This window comes from Chaetodon auriga, chromosome 8, assembly GCF_051107435.1.
Source record: "Chaetodon auriga isolate fChaAug3 chromosome 8, fChaAug3.hap1, whole genome shotgun sequence".
NCBI lineage: Eukaryota > Metazoa > Chordata > Actinopteri > Chaetodontiformes > Chaetodontidae > Chaetodon > Chaetodon auriga.
Window position 1 is genome coordinate 18,339,409 of NC_135081.1, and position 14,530 is coordinate 18,353,938.

At 42.2% G+C, this 14,530-nt stretch overlaps 1 protein-coding gene across 5 annotated transcripts; it reads left to right on the forward strand.

The window, feature by feature from the left end:
- The first annotated feature begins 3,874 nt into the window (after positions 1-3,874).
- Positions 3,875-13,757, forward strand: LOC143324386 (uncharacterized). 5 transcript variants are annotated; one of them, XM_076736779.1, is made up of 4 exons: positions 3,901-4,268; positions 4,662-4,775; positions 7,159-9,628; positions 9,917-13,757. In XM_076736779.1, the coding sequence occupies exons 3-4, from the start codon at positions 7,594-7,596 to the stop codon at positions 12,280-12,282; spliced, it is 4,401 nt and encodes a 1,466-aa protein (XP_076592894.1). In that variant the 5' UTR covers positions 3,901-4,268; positions 4,662-4,775; positions 7,159-7,593; the 3' UTR covers positions 12,283-13,757. The 5 variants fall into 5 exon arrangements, with proteins under 5 accessions (XP_076592890.1, XP_076592894.1, XP_076592895.1 ...); XM_076736780.1 differs by having other exon boundaries at positions 7,159-7,810; XM_076736775.1 differs by having other exon boundaries at positions 3,875-4,268; positions 7,159-13,757.
- Positions 13,758-14,530: the final 773 nt, after the last annotated feature.

Below are 14,530 nucleotides of genomic sequence, written 5' to 3' on the forward strand. Positions count from 1 at the left end.
TATAGCTAGTACAATCAGAATATTTTGAGTGATCTCTTTGACATTAATTTGAGGATTCAGCAAATTCTGTGTTAGTATTTAATGAATTGTACAGTGCCAAACTCATAACATTTTGTTGTCTTTCTATTGTCATAGCCTCCGACAAAACTACAGGGGTTATTTCTTTTTCACAACTGAGAACTAATACACGGGCAAGTAAGCTAAAAACAGGCTAGTTATCAGAAAGAAATGAATGAAAATGGTGTGTGTTTTTACCATTATGAATTCATTTAGAGAGAGGATGCTTAATGGCCACCTGAAATGTAAAGCATTACTAACAGTTAATTGTACGGACAGGGACCACGTCCAGTAATTAAATTCATGGATTTATTTTCATGTCTATGAATTTCAAAATAACCCTTTTGTTATTGTTCAATGCATTGATCCCCTTGGATACGACAGTGACTTACAAAGAATTTGTATAATAAAGTTGGTGGAAAAAAAATCATTCATTACAGAGTGTGAGGTTTCTTACATAAATGTTCTTGAATTTTCGTGTTTTACCTCACTTGCAATCTATCTGTAATCTCTTTTTTCTACCTGAGACACATAAATGCTTGAGTCACCCACAACCTCTGCAATTATGTCTACTTCTCTGGCACATTGCTTATCACTGTTACCAAACCCAGGCATCACTGTCATCCGGTGATTGATATATATTCTTATTTTAGGAGTATTTTAAACTCAGCCATTAGGCCTGTCACACTCTTTTCTTAAAGAGGCAAACACTGAAGCACCATGCAGCTTGCTTTGCAGCAATGTTCATGTAAACTGGGCTCTATGCCTCGCAATTATGCTTCAACTTAGACTTCTAACATTCTGAGGGAAAATTTGACTGAATAACACCTGCAAACCCTCTCAAGTGCCTTGTTGCGATTGCCTTGTTAGTCACATATTGATCAAACATTTCTATGTCCATTGCTTGCACAAAGGCAATTCTGTACTCTCTTAAATAGGAATAATTTGCTATGAAATGTAGTTAAATTAACACTCTTTTTTAATTTAAACACATGGCAAGCCAGTGAGATACGTCTCTGTTTCAGCAGAAAATCTGTTGACAGACTTGTACTCGATTATGAGTAGAAGTCATTTTCATTTAAGTGAAAGTCTTGTAAGTATTATAGGTGAAATGTACTTAAGGTATCAAAAGTAAAAGTACTCATAAAGCAGAAAATGAGCTCTGGGAGTATTGTGTAGTAGTAATATGGTATTATATTCAGAATATTTTGTGTTATTGGATTATTATTACAGATGCATTTATGTACAGCTTCTGGTTGAGGTGGAGCTAAAAATCTATATACTGATGAGCAGTTTAATCTATAAATGTGCATTATATTTTAGAAACTCATCATATGTGTTGTGTGTAAAATCTTGATCTAGACAGTAACTTGTGACTATATGGTTAAATACATATAATGGAGCATAATGTACAATAGGCTACTTCCTCCCTGGAGTAGAAGTATACAGCAGCAAGAGATGGAAATACTCATGTAGAGTACAAGTGAGACTTCCTCAACATTGTGCATAAGTACAGTAGTTGAGTAGATTTACTTTGTTACATTCCACCACTGGTTACAAAGACATTTTAATACAAATTTCCATGATGACTGTTGAACCAAGTGAAACAGATTTTTGCTAAAATGTCTAACACATGTTCGTGAAACCAGTCGCAGTTCTGGGAACACTGGCTTGGTCAGAAGCAGTATGTTACAAAATTGAGATTCCAGAAATAATCACAGATAAATTAGTGTTATATGGAGTCAAACCAGAACCAAAAGCTCGATATTAACAAAAAGCCTTTTAGTCTTCAATAGACTAGTGAGCACACAGAGCGGGTCCATGATAGAATCCCACATCACCAGGATGTGAGATATTGTATAAGCCACAGTCAGGCTATACAGTGCCAGTGGGAGTGGACAACCGTGCTTTTAAATGAAATGAAAAGGTGAAATTGTCTTCATATAATTCACAGCTCGAGACCATCTGAGTGCAGAGTTATATCATACTGTACCTGCTGGATCCTCAGAGTGAGGTACGGGCAATGGAGCTCATATTTAAAACCTCCTGTGAATGCATTTATTGCACTGAGATGTATGAAGGCTTGTGACACTGTACGGATACAGAAATATTTTTTAGAGGAGGTACACAACGGGCACAGAAATTATTATGTTTGATTTAGGCGCTGACTGCCACTGATGCACTGCAATCATTGCAATTTGCACATTTCACCACCAGGAGGTTCAGTGGCTGCTCAGCTCAGAGGCAAAACCTGCATGAAGCCTTCACTCAGCATTTCCTATCACTTAACCCTTAAACATATCACTGTTAACTTACACAAGGAACACTAATATGTAGACTATACTAAAGAAAGCAGAACAAATGAATTATATCTGACTCTTCCACACATTATTTATTCTATAAACTGCTCACACTGTCCAACACCTATCACCATTCATATTAATGCATTATACATATCCTTAGCAAATTAAAACATATTTACAAATTATGCCCATTCGATGACACTGACTGTAGGTAAGAAAAAGATCAAATTCACCTGAAAAGGCAAATTAATATTCAGATTGCATATGTTTGAGTAAAGGCTTCCCGGTTCTTTTGATGGTCTTGAGTAAAAGATTCTGTGTCCTACATGCTGTGTGCACACAATTAGCATCCAAACCCTGGCGTGATTACCATCCTTAAAAATCAGGGAGGCTCAGAGCTGAAATTATTCACATATCTGTGATTAAAATGACTGAATCAAATGATGAATAGCCTGAGGTTGAGTTCTTGAGTTACCCATGACATTAATCACAGCTTTGGAAGAACACAAATCATATCTCATATCTATATTTCGTAATTATCATATTGATCTGGAATTTAATTTGTAGATTTGGAGCTGATCCTTTTAAACGGACTCGATTGTGTCGATCGGTTGTTGGGAGGGAGGAGAGTAAATGTATTTGACTTGTGTTCATAAATGCATTTCATCCATCCATCACAGGTGTACTACTTTTTTTTTTTTAAGCATTACGGATGTGTTTGTGGCTGAAAGGTCAGGGATGAATGCCATTATAAAGCCTTGGTTTCATTAATCACACTTCTTTGCATAGACTTGTCTATATTATACACTTTATATAGTTTACAAAATATCCAGACAAATTAGATAGACAAACAAATGGGACAGTGAAGAGAGATAAGTGGAAGTAAACAGGATGTGGCATAGATTGTCCAAGGACATCGCCTATGGATAAAATGTATTTTGGTATTTATTACAATTATTAATGGTCCACAGTGGTTTTCAATACACATATATGTGAAACATCATAAATTTGAATTTGGGTTCATGCCCTTAACACCTGTTTTCTTGACCTCAACAGATTATGCATCTGTAAACACGCATATTAGAGATTATATATCTGATGTAAAGTTCTTATAATAATGATCCATTTAAATGTACACTTTTGTGGCATAATTATAAGTAGGATATGACCTGTTCTTAACTATTTTGAACAAGATCTTGAATAATTAGCTGGCATTTTTGTCTCTAGACTTAAAGATTGACTAATTTTGAATAAGATATTTATCTACTCAATGTCCTGTGTGTTTTCAAGAAATGATAAAGCCTGAAGATATAATATTCCTATGGTATAATAGGCCTATAAGGCATCAGCCATTATGCAGCCTGTGGACAAGTTATCAGCCTCCCACTGAGACTGTGCATCTTTTGATAAAAGCGGACAGAGGGCTGTGAAAGTGGCATATTCTCAGAATATGCGACGTTTGTGGAAGAGGATCCCCCTTTAACCACACGGTGAATCCGCTGTGAGCCCTAGACAGCCGCCCGTGAGCCCCGCTCGTGCTACCCGGAAATATTACAAGGGCCGGAAAGGACCAATGTTAAGAGAGCACACGTCACTCACTTTTACCCAAAAATATTACTACCGACCACCCAAATTTTTCTCGGCCGTCGAAACCTTCAGCAAAAGCTGTCTTTCGGCGCAAACTGTCGTAATCAAATGGCAAGGAGGCGGCTGCGGTATCCGTCGGCGTTGATTTCTGTGGGGAACGGTGTAAGCTTTCACCCAGCTCAGCATCAGTGAAAATGGCTCTGGCTAACGACTGGAAAACAGCACGCAGAAATGGAAGCGGACGATAGCTAGCCAGGCAGTTAGAAGAAGGCGTGACAGGCCTCATCCATCTGCAACTGTGCTCTGCAACTGGATGCGTAGGTAAACATTTGCCGAATATAGGTTACGCAGATGTATACGCTAACGCTAGCATCATAATGTTAACGGTAGTCGGCGTGCTTTTAATATTGTGGTTTGGGACGACGGCTAACGTTAGCAACAGCGGTTGTGTGGTTTTCTAGACTGCGTGTGGCACCGAATGGCTAAGCACGCCGAGCCCGTGTAAAATATGATGCTAAGGAGAACCGTGAAGTTTTTCATGCAAGCGCGTCCAGTGTTTTCCTTTTTTTTCTCCTAATGCGAGCCAATACTATTGCAGGATGCTACCTCAAGTGCATCCGTTATTACTTGCGCCCGTACGGTTCTGCTAATGTTTACTTTGTGCAGCGAGTGTGATGGTGATGTTAATTTGAGCATTTCTGCCCTTCTCCACAGGATTGGTGATTTACATTAAAATGAGAGGCAGTCAGATATGCGATAGATGATCTTCCCTCATCTGCCAGGGGAGCTCACTCCCCGCTACGTTCATCGCATCGATTAGAGGAAACGGTAAGAATTTGCGAGGTGAGCAAAACGAGATTCAAAGAGAGTGAATCTGTCGGAGCCAGGGTACTTTGAGCTTTTTCAGAAGTCGAGTAAAGCGAATTTTTTAACTTCATTTATCTTTACACAGTTTAGGAGTTATCCATAGCGCAACAGTTACATTTCCTATTCGTTTTTTTTTAGATATGAGAAGTGTGTTTAAGTGTGTTTATGTGAATTATATTGATTTATTCTTTTATTGTTTTTAGTTTGCCTTAGTTAAAATTCAACTTTATTGACACTGCAAATAGTGAGTGCAAGTACAATAAACAACAGTTCAGTATTAGAGCAGATCGTGCCAACAGTAACACAGTGCTCTATATATAAATAAAAATGATTCAGTGTACAGGATGAATTATAATAATCATAAAGTATGTGCATTATGAATGGATTTAATCTGATATCTACAGGTTGGTCATCCTCATGTCCTACCTTAAGGTGCTACACAGCACCTGCTACTGTGTAATTACACCCATTATTCTTTACTCATGTGACGGCCCACCAGTTCCTTTTAGAACATTTAAGAAAGATAAGACAATTCCATGTACAGTATTTTTACATTTTATGGACTTTTTTAAGGCTACAGGTGAGTCCAACAGTTGTTTAATGCACTAAATACTTGTCTGCCTTTGTGACTATCTGGTAATAAACAAAAAACAAATTAAAAAAGTTGATGGTGCAAGTATGGTGAACTGTGGGGCTAGAAAATGTGTTCACCAAAGTTCTAAAGGGATTGAATGTAAATAATTGACATTTTTTTGCAGGACAGGTTGACCTGCATTTGAAAACATTTAGTGCTGCTCTCTCTGTGCAGTTTCACACTAATGACTTGTGAATACTTTCATGTCAACAAGGAAAACCTGGATTAGGGACAGCAATTTAAGGTATGCAGAAATCTGACTTAAAAGAGGCTCTTAAGATCGAATAACAAATAAACTGAACGGAAGTTATCAGATACTTGATTAGTGTGTATCATCAACCCATTTTAATGATGGGCAGGTTGTGAAATCCTTGTGGTAATAAATTGAAGTCATAATTAGCAGAATAGTGACAGCACAAGTGGTAAAATGTTGCATTGATGTCAAATAATCAGTTACATACAGACACCTGCATTTAACCAAACGCAACACATCTGCTGGTTAATGTGGTTTTTCATTCTGCCACACCCCTCTGTAGCTGCTTTGTACCTCTTCCTCAATAAACATTTGGTACTTGCAGAAATGGCCATAAGAACTGTATTCACACTATAGATCTCATCTGAAACGACAAAATCCAGTGCGAGGTACATCACAGAAGTTCGACAGCATGCAAGGGTTAAAGGGGTTGGTAAGCCTGTGTAATATTGTAACAAATTGGGTCACTATCTCCAAAGTAGCTTTGTTAAATAGTCAACATCCTCCTTTTACTACTAAGTGACCTTTATGGCAAAGGCCTGTTATGAACAGCCACATGTGGAGACAATAAGAATGTTGAAGAAAACTTTTGCCTGCTTAGTAAATAAGACCATACTTAATGATAAAAAGACATGTCAGTCATGCAACAAATCTGGTTGTGCTGCAATCCAGCAGAACCACATTAAGGTAAGTTATTACAAAATACAAGATATTTCCTGTGTGTATTCCACCAAATGTTCAGTATTTTCAGTGTAACTAATGATTTAATTGTACATTGGTCACATTTCTTGCTTCGTTTTACATTTATGCTTTTTTGATAGTGACAGATGAAGAGGCAGACAGGAAATAGGGAGAGGGAGGGAGAGAGAGTGAGAGAGACAGAGACAGACAGAGAGAGAGGAGTATGACATCCCACAAGCGTCGCCAGGTAGAATCGAACCGGCGACCATGTGGCCACATGGCATACACTGTAACCATTTGATAACCAAGGCGCTCCGGTCACATTTCTCACTGAAACTGAGGGTCTAATTGGCTCACAATATAATAACGGTAGGTAAATTGTGGCATAATTAAAAAACTGAGAGAGCTGAAATATATCAATTACGTATTTGTGATATAAAATGTACCATATTTGTGGTAGACAAAGGATAGTATTCTGCTAAACTTAACATATCTTATCACTTGCATACTTTCTCCAGTAAGTATTGTGACTTGATAATTACAATACTGAATGAATATGAATGATTATTTTCCCTTGTGTGGGTCATGGATATAAATCTCTCTCTTTGTGATGTCACAGAACAGACTTAGTTTCCTACATAGTAGGTTCACCTTAATGGACGGGGTGCTTTGTTAGAGGTTAAATGATCAAGAGACAGTAAGTAGCATTTTACTGAAGACTTTACTCCAGTTCCCCACTATGACTTTCATCCCCTTTTGAATTTTGTTCTTTTCAGCTGTAGGAACTTCTTGGCTGAACACGGATGAGGAATCTTGCTTAGATGAAGGAAAATGTCAACACATTAACTGTCAAAGGAAACAAGAAGAAGCCATTTGAACTGCTTCTCAATAAAAACTATTGCAAGCAATTTTGAAATTAGGTGGAAGACACTTTTACCCTTTGATCATAAACTCACGTTCCTGGCTACCCCACTCATTTTGGAAGTAGAGTGTGGGCAGTGGATGATCAACAGGGAGTAGCAGCACCAGAAGTAAGCTATCTGGAGAGACTATCTTTAGATTTGAGACATTTCAATAGTTCTGGAAAAGTAGTATCGTAACTTCACCCTTAGGGTAAAGTTTGTCTTTCACCAGTGACTGGTGGGATTATTGTTGCCGCTCCTAGCGCTGGAGGTTTGGCCCCTGCACCCCCATGTGCCAGTGAGTGGGAAATGTTCCAATTTGGAAAATACAATCTGGACATTATAGAGATGTTAAGTGGGCACCAGGCCCACCAGTTTAAAGGCCTTGGTTTAGATCGACAACTACAACATCAACAGCAAGTGCAACTTCATCAGCATCAACTCCAGCAGCAGCAGCAGCAGCAGGCTGAATCTTCTGGAGCTCTTCTGTCTGGACTTGGCTTGGGCCCCCTGCAGGGGTCTAGAGGTAACGCCTTTTCTGATTCTGCCTCCATTTTTGCCAAGATGAGTGCCCCTCCTCCCCCACCTTTACAACAACAGCCTTCCTCATCTCAGAGCTCTCGTTCAAAGTCAAGCAAGATGAGCAGCAGCAGCTCAAGCCATTCTTCAGGCTACCCGCAGTTCCTGCGCTCTTTCCACCCGTCTGAGGCAGCACTAGCACAGGAGCAGTTACACCCAGGTGTAGGTCGCTTTGAGCACTTTGCTGGGGGAAGTAGCAGTAGTGGGAGTGCTGGGGGATTAGGAGGATTAGTAACATCAGCACCTCCACCCCCTCCTCCTCTGCATCCTGGCCTCTCTGTCCCCCAAGCATCATCTGGTCCCTCCTCCTCTTCTCCTTCCCCTTCAACCTCTGTGGCCACCTCTAATAACCCTCCTAGCAGCAGTGCAGTCAGCTCACTGGGACACCAGTTGGTTGGGGCCCAGTCTGATGCACGGAGTCTTCACCAACAATTTAGTTGCATGTTAGCTGCTAATCAGTATTTCCTTTCTGGTGTGCCTGCTAATGCTAGTTTAGAGCAATTTCTTGTTCAACAGGGAACCCATAACCACTTAGGGATTGGTTTAAGTCAGACAGGTGGGGAGCCTAGTTCTAGTCTTGCTTCGCCTCCTGCTTTGCATTCATCTCACTCACATGGCCACTCCACTCCCCAGCCACAGCAGGGTCCACAGCAGCCTCCCCAGCAGCAACAGCTTTCTGCTCACACCCTTTCTCATCCTCACTCTCATTCTCATCCTCACCACCCGCTCCACCCAGGCTCCCAGCCCTCATCGCTGGGTGGCTTTGACTTCCAGGGCATTCCTGTACTCTCATCAAATCAGATAGCTTCTCTGATGCAGCAGGAAGCAGGTTTGCCCCTCCCCTTGCCACTTCATTTGTCTTTATCTAAGGACGATGGTAAAGGGGAAAGCAGTGGAGGTGGCAGTAGTAGTAGCAGTAACAGTAGCAGTAGGAGGAAGAAAGCGATGGCTGGCTATTTGCCACAGAGAAAATCTGATAGCACGAGTAATAGCAGCACCAGCCATGGCCACGGCAGCCATAGTGGTAATCCCAGCACTACTAGTAATGGCGGAGGGCTTAGTCATGGTCAGCCCCCAGCTTTAATTGGGAGTGGGGTTGGTATGTCAAATATGGGTGGAGACCCATCATCCCTTCTTGCCTCATCATCTTCATCCTCATCTGTAGTTTCTTCCTCCTCCTCCTCTGCTCCCTCTTCCACTGCTGCCTCAGTACTGGTTACTAATGATTCTCACCTTTCTAAATCTGATAACCAGAGCTCAATGCAACCCAACCCCACAGAGTCTGATACAGAGCCCATTTATAGCTGTGGAGATTGTGGCAAAAGCTTCCCTCACCTTTCTAGCCTTCGCAGGCATATGCGCATGCATGAGCCAACCACAGCAGGTACTAGCAATTCTAGCACTACTGGCCCAAACCCTGTTCATATTAAGACACAGTCTGACCCAAGCCTTCCCCATTCGACCCAAGAAAATCCCCAACCCTCATCCAATTCTTGTCCTAGCCCAGACAAAGTATTTCATTGCCCTGATTGTGGCAAAGGCTTTAAGAAAAAAGGGCACCTCCTGCAACATGGTGTTATACACTCTTCAGCCCGCCCATATGGCTGCTCCACCTGCTCTCGGGCTTTTAATCGTAGAGAGTCACTGACACGCCATGAGAAGATACATGAGGAAAAGCCATTCCGATGTCCCGCCTGTGGTCGTGCCTTCCGTGAGAGCACCTCTCTACTCAACCATGCTGCCTCAGGCACCTGCGGCAAGCCAGGTAGGGGACCCAAACAAAGGGGCAGCAAGACAGGAACTGATGGTGAGGACAGAGTTGGGGGAGGGGGTGGAGGAGGTAATGGAGGAGGGGGAACTTATCAGAGCAATAGAGGGGTTATTTATGGGAAAACTGAGGAAGAAGATGGTGTAATCATTGTGGGGGAAGGAGAACCAAAATCAGGTTTAGGATGTGATGGTCTGTTTCAGTCTGGAAGGGGAGGGAATTCAAATGACAGGGACAGAACAGATGGTAAATACCCCACTGACTACTCTCGGAATCGTTACACAGGCTACCATGATGACCACCGTTCTCAAGGTAATCCATCTCCATGCTACTCTGGTGCCTCCCCCTGTGGAAGTGGGATGGCGGGCCCAGCTCTGAGAAAGGCACCCTTGGCCCCAACACTGCATCCACACTCACAGAGCCACAGCCAGCACCACCATCCGCAGCAACAGCCCCACCTGCCCCTTTCTTCTCTACTGGATGACTCAGAGGATGATGTCACTAGCTCTGTCAATAATGCAATCTCTGCTATAACAGCAGCTAGTAACAGTGGAAATAGAGGGGATGATAGGGGAGACATCATAGGAGGTCTGCTAGGTGGTCTTGGTTTAGGTCCTCTGGGCTCACCCTCAACAACATCTGGCATGGATAAGAATTTCAGAGGTGTTGGGAGCCAGGAGGCTATGAGCAGCAACCCACAGAATCCTACTGCCAAACCAAAACGTCCCCGCAAACCCAGAGCAAAGAAAGATCCTGCACCTGGTGGACAGCCCCCCAAACGTAGGCAGTACACCCCCAGAATGGGTTCCAGTGGGCTCCCACGCACTCACCTCTGTAGTGTTTGTGGTAAGGGATTTGCACGTCGTGAGACCCTACGCAGGCATGACCGCATCCATACTGGAGAAAAGCCCCATCACTGCACTGTCTGTGGAAAGTATTTCAGAGAGGCTTTTCACCTCAGTAAGCATCAAACGGTCCACTCTGGGGCAAAGAATTACAAATGCAGCATTTGTGGAAAAGAGTTTGGTTACTCCCAGAGCCTCAGGAGGCACAGCAAGCTCCACCAGAAGGGGGAGCTGGAAGAGGTGCCCACAACACCAGCTGCGGAGAACCTTAACAGCTTTAACCCAAACCCTCAATGTAGCGTGGCCCAAGACAGGAGCCAGAACCAAGCACCAAGCACCTCCTCCTATTACTACTCTCAAGACGTCAAGCCTCAAGACACCAACCCCCAACCACAGCCCCCACCCCCACCCCCACCACAGCCCCCAGCTCCACCTCGACTCTACACCTGTGCTATATGTTGGAAGTCGTTCCGCCATCACTTCCATCTGACTGCCCATCACCAGACGGTTCATGAAGGTGGAGGTGAAAAGCTCTTCTGCTGTGAGGTATGTGGGAAAGCATTTGCTTACTCAAATAGCCTCACTCGACATAGGCAATCACAGCATGGGATGACCCGTTCTGAATCATCTAACCCACAAGAAGGCAGCAGTGGGTCTGGAGACAACAGAGGTGGGAGTGATGTTAATCAGTCAGCATCAGAGAGTGAGGCTGCTACCAATGCTCTGCTACAGATGGCTCCTTCCACAGAAGGCCATGGAGGGCAGAGTCTTAGTGTTGTCACTCATAGCCACCAACAGGCACCCCCCCAACCACCAGCTGGTTACTCTCCGCTCTTTTATGATGCAGCCCATTCTTCAGCCTCTAGTGCTCCATCTTACTCGCAGCCTCTGCCTCCAAACTCTACAATCATGGCACCCCAGCATCCGCATTCCCCAGCCGGGGTGAAGGGAGAGCACATATATCCGGCTGGATCCCGTAGCCGCACGCTTCACACCACAGCCCCGTTCCAGCCCCTTACGGAACTGCCCTCCACTGAACATCATCATCTGCATCATCATCATCATCACTCCCACCATCATCCTCATCATCAGTCTGGTACCCAGTCCCACCAACACCTTGACTGCAACATCCAGTTATCACATGATGACATGAGGCGACACAAGAAGAAAAAAAAAAAGTCCAACAGGAGAGATTGGAGGGAAAATAAATGGGAATCCCAAGATTTAGTCAGATTTGATGGAAGCAAAAGGAAGAAAAAGATAAGCTGTACAATAAGAGGGCAGCTGAATAAAAAACAAGGCTCTCTTCGTTTGACAATTAGGCGAGGAGGAGGATCAGGTGGTGGTGGGTATAAGCTTGTCAACACTGGGGGAGTGAAAGTGCAGATCCTGTCGTCTCTCAAAGTACCTGTGAAACGTTTTGGCTGTCCCATATGCCCCAATTCTGTGTTTTCCCGTAAAGCGGGACTGCTAGTCCACATGGCAGTAAAACACCCACAAAAAGCCTCGACCACTCAGGAGCGCCTAAGGTGCAGTGTATGTGGGAAGCAGTCTCACAGGCCTTTGGCAGCCTTCATCCATCGGGCCTCCCATCGTGCCAGGGGGACTTTCTCCTGCCGACGCTGCTCCACTCGCTTCTGGAATGCAACACTTCTCCACAGGCACAAGGTGTCCTGCCGCCGCAGGGCCAAAGGACTGCAGCGAGGAGATGTTAACAGGCTGAAGCTTTCAAAGAGACCAGGAGAGAGACAGACCCAGGAGGGTCAGGGGGAGATGCCATACCTACAGGGACCATACAGATACTGAGCATCCTGGTATCTGAAAAGAGTGGCACACAAGAGGGATATTTCAGTTATAAAATGGGAAGGTGTGAAAAAAAGGGACTTGAAAAGGCATATATTATTGCCTGTAGGAGAAATTGCCTCATGTCTCTGTTGACATCTACTCTGCTGACTATTAGAATGAGTGTGTTAACAACTACTGTAGAGCATCCTATAAAATATCACCAGAAATTCTTCCAGATTATATTGGAAGGTGTTTTCAAAGACGTGACTGTTTCCATATGTTCATTAACCCCTTAAGTGCATTGACACTATGCTTGGCTGACACTGTGCAGTTACTAGAGAAGTTTAGGTGAAATGACCTGCTAATGTATCTTTCTTCCCCATAACTAGACTCCCTGCTACACCTCTTGCTGTATGATAAACGTCTCTGCCGTGTACTTTGTCTTGTTGTTGTTCACTTAGAGGCTCTGAGGATTTTTTTAAAATGTAAAGTGCATTTATTAGGAGTAGGGACATGGGGACAAAGACCTTTGTTGATAGTTTGTCAGTGCATGTTTGTTCTCTGGTCAAGTTTTTTGCTGAGGTTGTGAAATCACTCCTACAGTATGTGATGGTTTGTTCAGTATATCCCCAGAAGTTTGTAGTGTTAAACTTGATTTGAAAGTTGCTCTATATTCCCTAGTGATTTAATCACGTATAGATAAAATGTCAAAGTTGCTGGTAATTAGCATTACAAGGATCCCTCTCCTGCCAAAATGAAGAAACTTACAAAAAGCCTTGCTTAGTATGTTCACTTTACTTCATTTATTTGAGATATTCCTAGCTTTTATACCAAGAGATTGAAAACAGGTTAAACAAGTTGACTGTAACACGTTTATCTCATGTTATTTGTATGCTCTTTTTAGCAGTGATTATTTCTACAGTACTTCACGGTGTGTTAAAGACAAGGACCTATCATAATAGAAGCAAATGTAATATTCCATGTATCTTCATGCCAATCTTATACTTAACCCCTTCTACCTTTTACTTTTTGCTGAGTTGCAATCATATTCTTACTGTCAAGCCTTGTTCTTTTCTTCTAAAGAAAAATAAGTTTTAAGTACATCTTGTCACTTTATCCACATGTGAAATGTTCATACCCCTGTCAAGCCTCGTTTTTTTTTTCTTCTAAAGAAAAATGATAGTTTTAGTAGATTTCTATCACATTATTTACTGAGAAGTCAGTAGTTGATTATATTTCAGCAATGAATAAACCTTAAGTGTAATCATTTGTTTTCCTTTCATTTCTTGTTCAAAGTCACGTACTGCAATATCCAGAAGATGGTACAAACTGCTAGTAATTTAATACAAGTAAGTTTCAACTGTAACCAAAGTCCGTATTGAAGTTTTACAATTATTTTTAGCATTATGTCCTATGTGAATTACATATCTGTGGATTAAATGGATTTCAGGATGTAGTTGATATACCAATACATTTCATTAAAGTACTTAAGCTTACCAATGTTATGGGCCAGATTACTTCAGGGTATTGAATTGTTTTCAATAGTTAAAAATTACAGTATATTATCACCATACTTGAAATAAATGGTTGTGCAAAACTTCTCACTCTTAGCTCCACAAGATGGCAGTAAGCAACTCATTTATGCTGTATTCATGGCCTGGTGTGGATGAGTGTGGCAGTCACATGGATTTTGCACTGATAGGGGTGGACTGGAAAGCCTGAATGTTGTGTGTCTGAATTATGTGCCTGTCTGCTGTTTACTATAAGATTAATGCCACAGAGTAAACAAAATGCTTGAGAATCACTCAGTAATCTCACCGAATGTCTAGAAATGAACAAGGTTGAAGAGTGAAATTCAATGCATGTTATTTTGCAGGTGTGTGATCTATAAATTCACTGCATTTGAAATAAGGTGATTGTTAAATATACAATGTCATGATAGAAAATGTAGTGACATGAAAGTATTTGATACTTATGTGAGTGGCACTGACCACAACGTCCTGCAAGTGATGCCCTTCATATGTAGTACATGTTGAAGTGATTTTTAAAGCTCCAATATGTGCATTTGCATTCATATTGATGATAAGATCCATCTGTTGTGCTTTGCAAACATAAAATATGATGATTCATTCCCACTGCTGTTTTAGGTGGGGTGACAGGTGGTAACCATTTTAGGGACCCACAGCTGGACAAAACTTCAAGTGTGATAATTTTATGTAAAAGAAAAGCAAGGGGGTCTCAGGACAGTGCTGACTGAAGGGGCCCAGAA

Excerpts from the sequence above, each read along its gene's own strand:
- LOC143324386 (XM_076736775.1), top strand. The coding sequence starts at position 7,594 with ATGTTCCAATTTGGAAAATACAATCTGGACATTATAGAGATGTTAAGT.